Consider the following 13,049-nt stretch of genomic DNA (forward strand, 5'->3'; position numbering starts at 1 on the left):
TTAGAATTGCACCTGTGTGCAGTGGATCTCAAACTCTGGTATTTTGAGGAGGAAAAAAATTGTTTTGGTGAGAGTAGTTAATAATTAATTCCCTGGCTCCACTATGCCATTGCTATTTTTTCTGACTGGTTGCAAAACCTTTTGCAAAGTTGTATATTGCACTCTTGAGCCACCCTGTCCGTGTTTGTTTGATTAAATATTTTGTAGCAAAATCAATAATCAATGTAGAATCCATTAAACATTTTACAGTAATTTGTAATTGTTTTTCTAAAATGTTGACATTTTGCAGCAGGAAGCTACTAAATCCCTAGAGTATGGGACACAATGAAAGTAACTGAAAGTAAAACTGATAACAAAAGCCAAGATTAGTAAGCAAAGCATTTGTAATTGCTGAGACAAGCAACTGGGAAATGAAAATTAATTTTAGTCTGGATTAAGAATTTGTGGGGAGGGGTGTTGGGCTTATCAAATAAGAGTTGACCAGATGCATGTCTAAGGATAATTTGCAGAGTGAGTGAGTGGACTGTTCAGTATGATGGTGGAGAGAATGGGAATTTAATCTAATAATCATTATATGAAATGGGAGTTAGTTACAAGGGCAGTGTGAAACTGAAAAAAGAGAATTATGAAAAAAGCAACACCCAGCTATGTGGATACAGACCCCCTTTTCTGGACAGTATAACAACCAAGTATAAGTTTAGAACCAGTCAGTAAACTACCATACACCCACTCACCCACCAGTTTACCGCACATAAATAATACACAGGAATACCTTACTGTCAGTACCACACAATAATGCATAGGTGCTTGCATTACAAAGCTTATGAAAAAACTTGTAATCCTGGCCCAATTTAAATTCCTTTGCACCTCTCCATAAGCGTCTTTTGTTTTTTAAATGTGTCAATACTGGAGAACAGATGTAAATGATTTTAAATGTGATATTTTTTGCTTCAATGTAATCAATCTGTCAGCATGATCTAATAGCAAAATACATGAAGACTGTAGGTTCAGTCCTTTACTGTAGTGCTCCATTGAATAGATTTGCAGACCTCATGTTATGTTAGTATTAAACAGTGAAGATATTTGTATCAGAGTTAACTGCTTGTTTAAAAGTGATTATGTACTGTTTGTTGTTCAAAAATATGCTTGGTTACGGAGATTATAACACAATAACAAAATTAGCATATCAAAGAACTCTTAAGGGCAAGAATAACTTGAAACCATTTTTTTCCTTAAATATTAAAAATATAAATGTTAATTACTGAAGTGAACTGGAATATGACTGCTAGTTTAAATAGAATTTCCTATGTTTCTGTTTCATCCAACAGGTCCCTGAAGAAAACATCCAAAGTGTAATCAGCGCCTTGCAGACCAGCAGTGATCAACGGAAGTAAAGAGAAGTGGTGGCAATTTAGGAGGGAAGGGTAGCCTTCTGCTATACAGCTCTTTATCTATAAAAGACTGAACACTCTTAAAAGTGCCAAGAGGCTATGTGAACGAAGAAGGAAAAAAAGGCCAAAACAGACAAAAAGGCCTTATCTACCCAGCTCTGCACTCCCTTCCAAACTGTGCTAGTCTGCCACACTTGTCTGAGCCCAAAGCTAATATTACTGTAATGTTGCTCAATTCCCTCCATATCGCCTTTGTTTTTGTAATAAGATGACCTTCCGTACCAACTTGCCTGTTTTGAAGAGCATGGAAAGATGGGCTGAGAGGGAGATTTGGAATGGAGGGAAAAAGCGCCTATTCTTTGTGTTTTGGTCTTATTTCTCCTCTCTACTCGGTGTTTTCTACTTCTTGGTATTTCCAAAGGGGAGATCAGCCAAAGGAAACTGCTCAGGCCCTGGTCTGCACTTTATATCTGAGGCTTTGTTGCTGGATTACTGAATACACAGACTTGACCAGCTGTCCCCAGAGAAAACCAGACAGTGTTGAATTATTTTAGTTTGGGGAGGGCTTAGATGTGGTTGAATTAAGAGATTGATATTTTTAGAGTAAATCTAAAATACTCATAGATTTTTTTAATGAAGCCATATGCTAGGATAACAGAGATTTGAATAAATAACTTGTTAGGCTCGGGCTCCTTTTGACATGTGAAAACTTGTGTACTTAAAGCTAACATGCAACTCTGGTGGTAAATTGAAGGTTATTTTCAAAACTGGAAATAGAACACAAAAAGAAGGAAAAAAAACAACTAAGTGCTGGTACTGAATATTGTTATTTGCAAATAAGACTCAACATATCAGTTCTCAGAGTTGAGTACGGTGCTGGTGTTTAGTCTAACAAAGCATGATTTACAAAAGAATCGGGGTGTCAGTCTGACTAATACTCAAGCCGTTTTCTAATGTGATTCAACACAAGTTGACAACCTTGTAGCCATGTACTGTGTGCTTTACTTTTCTGCATATTCTGCTTGTGCCATTGCTTCTCATCAGATTGCTTTAAGAATGAGGTTGTCAAGCAGAACAGAGACCAACAATAGCTTAATTCTCACCTGATTTGGACAGTTTATACTATAAATTGGTGTTTTAATAAGCAATCAAAGCTTCCCTATCACAGTGTGCATCTTGTAGAAGAGAGAAATATTGTTCAGGACAGGATTCTTTACAAAATGACAGGAGGAGTTAAAATACAGTGTACCTCCTCGGATAAACATAAAAGCAAAAATTATAGATAATGCAGAGAAGATGCATTTACCTATCAGCCAACTTGAAAACATCATATAGTCCATTAAAATGGAAGAAATTCTGCACTTTTTAAATGGTGTCCAATATTCTGATGTTTAGTAGTTTATTGTCCTGCACTGATGGGGACAGAATGTAATTTATTATGGGGCTGCACTAGCACACATTATGATCAAAAATGTCTTTGTGGATAGTATTGTCCGTTTTAGGTGCCAAAACAAGATCGTCAATAACAGCTGCTAGTTTTGTTCCAGTTTTCTAATTAGATTCCAGATCTATCCTTTAATTCTTGAATTAGGTTTCTATAGCATCCTAACTGGTTTGGAAAAATGTTCATTTACATCTTCTGTTTTTTTTTTTTTTTTTTACACACATTATTTAACATTTTACCTTTTACACTGCCAGTTCCTTGGATGTTTAGAACATATTTGAATCCTTCTAAAAATTATACATTAAGTACATAAAATTGGTACCCTTTTTATTAGCTACATTGGATAAGTAAGTTCTTTACAGAATGGCTTGCTTCCCTTTAAAGTGCCTGACAATGTCTTATATTTTATAAATCTGCTCCAAAATATTGACATAACAAGTAATGCACATATTACTTTAAGAGGCAAATAAAAGAAATGGGCATAGGGGACAGTATTTTAAGTTGTCCATGTTGCTTTAACAGTAATACAACTAAAGAAAGCTAATTCATGAGTTTCATATACACAATATGTTGTAGTCTACTCACAGTAGCAAGAATGAAATGTGACCCTTATATAAAATATTAATTAGATTAAATTAAATATCTACAGAAACTGAGCAGTTTTGAGAGTGAGAGTCAACACTTTCAGACCCCAAAAACAAGCTTTCATGCAGTTTAAAATTTCTAAATGTGAAGGAAACTTTTTTTCCTTTTGACAGTAGCATATAGCTTTAACTATTAAGTGGTCTTTGGCCACAAGCCTCTTCTACATCATCCAACCTAATATTCATTTTTCCCCATTTGAAAAGGGGTTTCATTTTTTGTTAAAAGTTAACAAGTCTATATACAGGGATCATATCAGTGATAAATAATTTGGTAATTCATTCTCATTTTTTTAACATTTGAAAGTTTTGTAATGCACACACATCATTCACTGAAAAAAGAATTCAAATATAAATTAATAACACCAGTTCTTTGTATAAAAAGCCATGGTAGCAATAATGAGCTTTTCAGGATATCTTAGAAGAGCTAGCACAAACATGCCTTTGCACTTCATACAGACTGTGAACAGAAACAGGATACTTTAACTAGGAATTCTGAAAAACAAAATAATCTCTTGTAAAAAATAACCATCTCAATAAAAAAAACAGAGCAGCCTTTTAATATTTATATTTTAAAACTTATATTTGAACACAAAAACAACAGGTAATCCTGTTTGTGAGATCTCTGTAACAAAGCAATTAATGCTTTTTGAGATGCTAATGGAAATAAAATGTGAAAGAGTTTATTGTTTCAAAAAAATAAGGTACGGTGTTTACTTCCACTGCTATTTGCTTTTTTAAAGTTTTATTTTAAAACAGGGACATATTCAGACATATTCAAAATGTGAATATTAAATCTACATTGCTGACTGTTGGCACATAGAAGTTAGCTGAAATGTTAAGTTTTAATAATTCCATAAATGATAAACATAAGAGAATCTTAAGTGTCAATTGACTTCTAAAAAGTCTTTCTGTTCTTATTCACATTTAGGTATTGACTAGAAATTTTGTATGTTACATTGAACGTTCCATTAATTAAAAGCTGATGGTTGTCTGCTATGCACAGCTATAGTCTGGAATGAGGTGTGTGTGGTCAGGTCTGTGCTAACTTGAGTGCAATAAAGCGGTCATCGGATTTGCAGAACACATTCTAAAAGAATATGCTCAGCATAGCGGGTGGCAAGCTGAACCAACAGTGGGCAAAGGATGGTTTCAAACAAACATTATACGTGTTACATTTAAAATATCATATGACAATATGATTTTAACATTCATTTAATGTCTGGTTTACACTTGAAAGTTTAATTTTTTGTTTTATAAAAATTAACTCAAAATATTTTAAAATGCAGTATGAATCCTCCAGACTCTCTTCATGTAGAGGCAATAACAAACTCAACAAACTAAGTGTTAGACATGAATAAAAATAAATGCAGTAGTGTGCCAAAAGCATCTTTCATGATGTAAATTTATATAATGAGTACATGAAGTTAAAGAAATTCAAATTGCAGAGTATTAATTTTTAATTAGTCTATATAGAATTACAGTTTTAAAGAGTATAAATATTAAACATCAGATGCAAAAGTTTAAACACACCATCTTTATCATATTTCATGGTATGTTTGTATCTTTGATTAATTTTTATTCATTCCAGATCAAAAGCCCTTCTTTTCACCTGTTGTCTTCTAAAATACAGAACCTGCATTGTGTTTCCACTTACAGTGTCCTTTATGCCCAGATTGTGCCAAGCTGGTGCACAGTACCATTGTGATGGAGACCTGTGGGCAGATTATTTAGGGTGGTTTCCTGATGATCATTTTCTGGTTACGTCAATTTGTCACGTCTACCTTGATGCGTCTCGTGGCGTTTTCAAGTAACATGGGTGTTATCCTGCAGTGCATGGGAGTGAGGGCCTCTCTTTTGACAAATGACATTTTTACTAGGCCACACTGAGCTTCGGTAATTGAATTGTAGTCACTTTAAGGTGGGTCCTGGTAGAAGTAACATTAATACCCTCTGCCCAGAATGCCCACGGGGAAATTAATTAGCTAATGTTAAGACTTAAAGAATCCAAGAAAAGTAACAATTCAAACAGTTGATTAAAATGTTGTCAGTTAATGACAGTAAAGCATGAATGTTCTGTTTTACTCTTATTTTATTAAACAGGCAAAGGAAAAACTACAGATTTTGAGTGATGAAAGGGAATCGGTGGAATCAAACATATCAAGAAAGGCTGCTTGACCAAGTCTGTCATCTGATAAAATGTACTGATGTAGACCGTGGGAACAGCAGTGATGGCCTCCTATCCTAGGTGTGCTCTTCTTTGCATTAGGTACTAAGGCATCCCGTAGTGGTGATAAACTTTCAAATGCTCTCTCTAGTTTAGAGGAGTGTTCTTAACAGTATTCTAGATCAGTCTTTTTATCTTTATTTTCCCACAATGCTAGAGAATTATTTATGTATTATACACAAGTCCAAATTGAATGTGTTGCCTTTTACAATAAGCTGTGTTTTGGTTTAAGTTCGAATTAGAAGCCCCAGAGATAAGGTTTTATAACTCTGAAAGTTAATGCATATATGCTGCACTTTAGATAAATGCAAAAATATAAGGAAGGTAAAACACTACTAACTGACCCACTGGATACAAGTCACCATTACAGTTAACATTTCCAAGACAGAACATGTGAGTGAGAAATGAAAGAAACCTTTACCCGCTTGTCCAGGTATCTGTGGGTATGTATGTATTGGTTTCTCAAGGAAAAATGCTGGTGTGCTTTGATTTCTCTGATTTGCTTATTTTACCTTTTGGTGACAAATACAAAGAAAATAAAAACTGTATGAGTATAAACTAAAAGTATCTTGTTACTGCTTTTCTGGGGGTTATGCAGGTTCTGTTAACCATATAGCATGAGAAGGATGCATATCCAGTGACCCTAACTACAACAAAGCATATGAGGAAAATGGATGCTTCATTGTGATCTCATTACAGTTTTTACAGCAGTTTTATGTAACTCCACTTCAAAGAGGCAGTGGTCTACACGAGAGGTGCTGTCAGTCAGTGGAGCCTGCAGCAACTGAGATCTTGCATTTCAAGAGGTAAACAAATAAGAAACAAGTGAAGGGTTCTAGCATGTCATGAAAAGTGACCACATAAATTTACTTGGAGCACAAGAAGTGACTGGAGTGGTGGTTCAGTAGTGTAGTAGAGTTCAAATTCTTGGTTACTGTTGGTGTGCCATCTGCACGTTCTCTCCATATCTGTGTGGGTCTTCCTCCAGGTCCAAATGACACTTGAAATGGCAATTGTAATGTGGCCTGGTATGGGTGAGTGTGGGCATGTGCATGATTATTGTGTTCTATTCAGTTTTGCAGGGAAGTTCCAATTCCCCATGTCTGCTGTTTGGAATATGTGGGTCCCGTAAATAATCAGTATGTACAGACCCTATAAAAAGGTACTGACTTCTTGGAAAGTGTTCAAATTTTATTGTGTTATAACATTGAGTAACACTGGATTTAATTGGGCTTTAATGTCAACGTGAAAACATCTCTGCAAAGTGATCCAAATTAATGACAAATCTAAAACAAAATAATTGATTGCACAAATGTTCAAGTCAGTATCTACAGTAGCAGAGTTACCTTTGGCAGCCATGACAACCTTGATGCCTGTGGACACTCTCTGTTAGCACTGTACATCTGGACACTACACGTTTTCTACCTTCTTCTTTGCAAAACTACTAAAGCTCTATCAAGTTGCATAGTGATTGTGAGTGAACAGCCTGTTTCAAGTCCAGCCACAAATTCTCAGTGGGATTGAGGTCTGGACTCTGACTTCACCACTTCAGGATACTAAGATTGTTATCCTTGTGTAGCTTAGACATTATTCTTGTTGTCATTCTCGCCCAACTTTAGTTATAGTCTTAGTCCAGGGGTGTCAAACTCTGATCCTGTAGGGCTGCAGGTTTTCATTCTAACCATTTTCTTCATTAGTGACCCATTTTTGGCTGCTTATATAACTTGACTCCGGCTCCTTGTTTCTTTTTCCTTAATTAGCAGCCAAACAATGAGACCCAAAACAAGCCGCCACATGACCAGCTCACCTGTGCCCATCACACAATATCTGAAAATAAAGAAAGGTGGAGGTCTCGGTAAGGTTATCTCCAAGGTCACGAAAACATTTTGGCGGTGTTTTTAGAAAAAAATGAAAATCAACAGTTTTGGAAATGTCTGCTGTAGCTGAATGAGAGCAGCAACAAGCTGAGGAATTAAATAATGAGTTTAAATAACAGCAAGAAGTGGCTTCTCATTAAGAAATTGGTTGGATTGAAACTGGTTGGAGTTTGAAGCCCCAATTTGGCTGGTCATCTGTCAACTCATGTCTCATTTCTGTTTGGCTACCATTTAATGATGGAAAGAATTAATTCAGAGGACTAAATCCTTAAGAACAGGGCTATTAAACTGAAGGGAAAAGAAGTTAATTAGCAGTGAAACCTGGTCACCGATTAGGAAAAGGGTTAGAAAGAAAACCTACAGCCACTGCGGCCCTCCAGGCCTGGAGTTCGATGTCCGTGTTTTAGTCACACAGTTTGTTCACTTAAAAGCTACAGCTTGTCTAATTATCCTGTAATTAAAAAAAAAAAAAAGTAAATATTACAACTCTTATTTGATACAAAAACTTTTAACATTTCCCCCATTGTAAAGACAATTATTCTGTTGACAAGTATAAAAAAAAGCCAAATGAAATCCCCGATGATTCAATGTTTTATAATTAAAAATGTGAAAACTCAAAAGGGTAAATTCTTTTTACAGGCACTGTAAATTATTTTTTGACATCGGTTTCTCTGACAGTGTTCTGGGTGGGCCACGGCCCATCAAGACAGTATTGGGTGCAGTAGTGGAGTGATGGCACAAAGGGTGCCAGCGACTCTAAGGCACGCTCATTCATTCTGGGTGACAGAACACTTTAAAATGCACATCTTGTGGATGCAGGAGGAAATTAGCAACCACAGGAACAATGTGCAAACTCCAGAGAGTTTCTTTGTTCGCATTAATGACTGCATCACTACAAATGGTGTTGGATTATAACTTGCAGTATTCAAACTTACTAAATCGGCCCTTTTTCTTTTCCATGTATAAAGCAAATTTCAATAATATAAAATCATGCATAGATAAAAACTGTAGCAGATGACACTGTCTTCTCATAAATATGTCAGATTCTCTCCAAATATCACCCAGAAATCAAATGCTAAGTGCTGTAATGCCAGACTGAGCCTCACTGGCAGCACTCCCAGGCCATCTACTGTATTTCTTTCTTACTCGGGATGTGCTGTGTAGTGGTTAAGAAGTCAATGGCAGGCCAGTACGCCATTTTTTTGAACAGTATGCCATACACACTCATTTTAATATATAGTGGTGGGCCAAAAGTAGGATTACAGTTCATATGGAAAAGGACATGCAGGTTATGATTATTACAATAGCTTTGTTAACTCTATTAACTCAAAAGAATGCCACAGTGCACTTAGGTACAACTTGTAAGTGCTCACATTGCTGGCCTTTTATTTATTTATTTTTTTTACACATGCTTGTAGTCTACTTGCTACACTCAAACACACTTTAATAATAATAATAAAATAACACAAATACATGATACAATAATTAATAAAGTAATAATACAATAATAAACTCTTGTGTTTTATGTACTCACAACTGTAAACCTGCCTTTTGAAGTGTTGTTCCTGAGTCTGAATGCTGTTGCAAGACTTCTAGTCTACTGGCCATTGAGACGGGTGAACACTTCACTATGAATTATCAGCTCTTCACTGCAGATCAACTTGATTTCTTCAACTAACTGCCTACATCTGTACGTGTTTAGTGAACTGCAGCAGGCAAACTCAAAGTCTGTGGAACTCTAAAGACAGAAGAACTTTACACTACTGTCTTCAAATCGGCAACTTGCGTGTCAAATCAAGGTAGTAGTTCATTAGTGGGCACAAGAGTGAAGGTTTGAAAATGAAATGTCATGTACAAAAGGAAATAAAAAAGCTAATGACAATACAATCAAACAAGACTTCTGTTTACACTAAAATTTGAGTAAAGGCAAAAACTGACAGGAAAAAAAAATCAAAAGTTTGAGAACATGTGCCCCTTGTATGTAAGGGGCATCTATCTAATAATCGGCCAACTCTTTTGAGTTATTGTGTCATTTGGGTGGTTTACTACAGTTCAATTCAACTTTACTGTCACTGAAAAGAAGTTTCTGCATAAAAGGGCCAGCAACGCAGTGCCAGACAATACAAAACTGAAAACATAAAATAGAAAAAACTATAAATGTGCAAATATAGCAAAGAAGGTAATACAACAGCACTAGCAGACAGAAGAGGAAAAAAGTGGAACAAAATCAGGCAACAGCATCTCATCCTTTTGTTTCAGCAGCATTTATTTTATAAAATAATATAACCAAACACTTTTACAAACATTATCTTCATACAACATAAAAAGGCACACATAAGAGCTGAGCTGGAGGTCTGGGAGCCGCTACTTCTTAGAACTCGTCTTCCCGTGGACTCTCAGAGTAGCGACTGGACGATTGCCACCATGTGGTCCACTCCACATGCAACATCCACCACCTCCCCTGGCAAAGTCACCTGAAACACATCATATGTCTCCAAAGTCACACTTGGCTCCACAGTGTCTGAAACACTTAATGAGCTTTGCATTTGTGACAGTTAAAGTTAGTGAAGCAATTAAATGGCATGTATGTGTGTGTGTCTGAATGGAACAATACCTACATTTGCAGGATCTTTTACCAAAACTCTGCAAAGTTCATAAAACACCATAGGATTTCTTTTAATGCTGCTAAGGTCAACACTGGCATATTTTCTTAAATTTACAGTACTCAATATGAAGGAGTACACCCCCCTCTGAAAGCTAACAAATCCAGCTCGCTCTCTTTATATATGATGGCAGCGTGTCAACACCACTGGTGCACCGGGTACCAGTAAGGCAAGTCAATTAGAATCAGGAAAGTTTTTGTTGATAGAAGGCCATGTTACAAAAATGAGTACACCTTCTTCAAAACTATATAAGGAAGCTCCAGCCTGTGTTTGCTGAGGCTACGCAAGAGCACCTGATCATGAAATGAGCCTGCTGGACCATCGCACTCGCACTGTTAGGATCAGTTCACGTTCGATTAAGAGTCGTACTTCACCTACGTACTGTGGGCAGAAGTGTCTGGAGAGCTGCAGGATAAGTGAGATACTTTCAAATTGAAGTTATTTCTTCACCTGAGTGGTATGTAGTAATTTGCCACATAAAATTACATTCTAAAGTGAAGCGTTTTTCATAAATTTTAAAAATACTTTGTTCTTGCAGTTTACAATGGAGCTGAATGGTACAAACATTAAATGGGTTAAACTTACCAAATGCATCCAATTTTTAAGGCAAGAATGTTTTGGATATTAATTTGCCGCTTTGTATTATACATGCATTGTAAACCCATGTATCCGTGTAGCTTTAGAAAGGAAAGAAATAAAATATTTGAGAGAGTTGGCCATTTTAAAAGAAAACGGATCTGCACCTCACCTTGCCGATTGTCTCTCCCCAACACCACAACCTCTCATCCCCCCGGGGGGCTCAGTTTCCTTTCACTTGTTTTATGAATGCCACACACGCTATTATCATTTTAAGAACAAGTTCCTTTCTGGTAAGTGTTCTGTCGTAATTTATACAAGTAAGCAATTATTTTAAATTGGCAAGATGTCCGACTATGAAGATGAGGATATGTTTAGCATAATCATTGAATCACATTTAAATGTGCCAGAATATATTGGTAAGAACTCCAACAAATCCCAGAGGAAAGAACAGACGGAGAGCAGAATTAGGGAGACAGAAAGAGCAAAACATGCAACTAGAAGATATAGCAATGCAACAAACAAGTGGCGATTGGTGTTAGAAATATGAAGTAATGGCCACTGAGGAAGAGTGCTGCTTTCCACCTTGCTGAGGGGATGAGGCCACCTTGTTAAGTGAGGCTGCACTGTGTTACTGATGAAGACACATTTTCAGCTATCTTCAGTCACACAGTTCTGGAGACTTTTTTCCATTTTCCAAAACTGAAGTGGAAGAAACGATCAACACCTGAAGGACCAAATGGGCTGCTCTCATTAGAGTAAGTCGGCTTATTGATCTTACTTTTTGCATATTAAATGCTTATTTTACACACTGATTCATGAGGGATCCGTGTGACCGTAAGGAGATTCTTATTTATGGCAGGTCTGCCTTCAGTAGCTCTTCACATTCAACCAAAGGGCTGCAAGCCATAGCTTTAAGGTACTGTGGTTACCAGAAGGAAGTCTTTGGAAACTATAAACGCTTTGTTTTATAAGTGTGTTTATACCCTGGATATGAGTATTTTCAAACAATTTATTTTGAAAGACAAAATTGCTCTAACAACTTCAGACACTTTGGTTATTCGTGCTGATTAACTTCCTTATTTACATCTAAACTCCAGCAACAGTAAACAGACAATCACACATGAAGTGTATTCTTGCTATAAGAAAAATAGTTCTAAGAATCAGGGATAAAATAATTATTTCTAGTTTCCTTTTGTTTTCTTAAGTTAAACACCTTTTCTGCTTCAAACTGGACGTATTTACTAAGTTTTAAGGCTTTTTAGCTCATCTATGGACCTGTGTAACCTTACGCCCCCACTGTAAGCTGCAAGGAAAGACAAAGGTATTTTTAAAGTTTATTAAATAAAAAAAAGGCTTCACTTTACAACTCAGTTTTATGTGGAAAGTTAATAAATACCATGATTGTGAAGAAATAACTTTGACTTGAAAAGTGTTGAACTAATTAATGAAGAAGACAATGGTACAAGCAGAACTGTTTATTACTGTTATTAGGCCAGCTACAGTATGGACTTGTGACAATCACCCTGAAGTATTCAGGTCATTGTCATACGCTGTCACCTCATGATGAAAGTATTTTACAGAGAAAAACACAAGAAATCTGCATGGGACTCAGAGCTGGTGGAAAGTCAAACTGGCACCATTCATTCAAATGCAGCCTGCACAGAAGTGAAGTGCATGGTTGGCGTCCATGCAGGAAGCCACTGCTGAAGCAAAGCACAAGGAGACCTGTTTAGTCTTTGCCAAGTTCCATATTAACAAAGGCAGAGACATTTGGGAATCCATTCTTTGGTCTGAGGAGATCAAAATCAATCTTTTTGAAACAGATGGCACCCAAAACGTATGGCATCACAAGGGGGAGGAATACAATGAGAAGGGCATGGTTCCCACTGTGATGCATGGTGCTGGTAGAGCTCCTGTTTGGGGAAATGCTGAAAGGGTCGGAGAAGTGTGCTACTTCACTGGTACCATGAAGGCACAGATGTCCTGCAAAATTTCCACATGATAGGTCATCAAGTAAATGTTCAACAAGACAATGACCACAAAATTTCTTCCAAAGCCGCTGCTGCATTCTTAAGGGAGAACAAAGGGAAAATGCTGGAGTGACAAAGTTTGTCACATGACCTCAGTCCTACTGAGCACCTGTGGGGCACTCCCCATCAAACATCAAGGAGGTCACCCTCCAGGAGTGGAACAAGGTAGACATGACAATACGCCGTGAACTTGTACA

General features: G+C 36.7%; 2 protein-coding genes across 8 annotated transcripts in view; one reads left to right on the top strand and one right to left on the bottom strand.

Annotated features, from left to right (window-relative positions):
* Positions 1–13,049, top strand: part of castor2 (cytosolic arginine sensor for mTORC1 subunit 2) — a 186,724-nt gene that overhangs the window by 75,079 nt on the left and 98,596 nt on the right. Inside the window, exon 9 of one of the 3 annotated variants that reach the window (XR_007935657.1) lies at positions 1,329–4,218. The exons of 1 other annotated variant lie outside the window; for it this stretch is intronic. Coding sequence is in view for 1 of the 2 variants with exons in the window: in XM_028806911.2 (XP_028662744.1) it covers positions 1,329–1,394 (66 nt within the window). In the remaining variant the exon portion in view is untranslated. Of the gene's footprint in view, positions 1–1,328; positions 4,223–13,049 lie in introns of those variants that run through there. One more of the 3 variants, XM_028806911.2, reaches the window with a different exon arrangement.
* Positions 9,826–13,049, bottom strand: part of rcc1l (RCC1 like) — a 122,160-nt gene continuing 118,936 nt past the window's right edge. For all 5 annotated transcript variants that reach the window (XM_051930950.1, XM_051930953.1, XM_051930952.1 and 2 more), the window contains exon 12: positions 9,826–10,054. In XM_051930950.1, the coding sequence (XP_051786910.1) occupies positions 9,977–10,054 (78 nt within the window). In that variant the 3' untranslated portion in view covers positions 9,826–9,976. The remainder of the gene's footprint in view (positions 10,055–13,049) is intronic.

Source organism: Erpetoichthys calabaricus, chromosome 8 (genome assembly GCF_900747795.2).
Source record: "Erpetoichthys calabaricus chromosome 8, fErpCal1.3, whole genome shotgun sequence".
Lineage (NCBI taxonomy): Eukaryota > Metazoa > Chordata > Cladistia > Polypteriformes > Polypteridae > Erpetoichthys > Erpetoichthys calabaricus.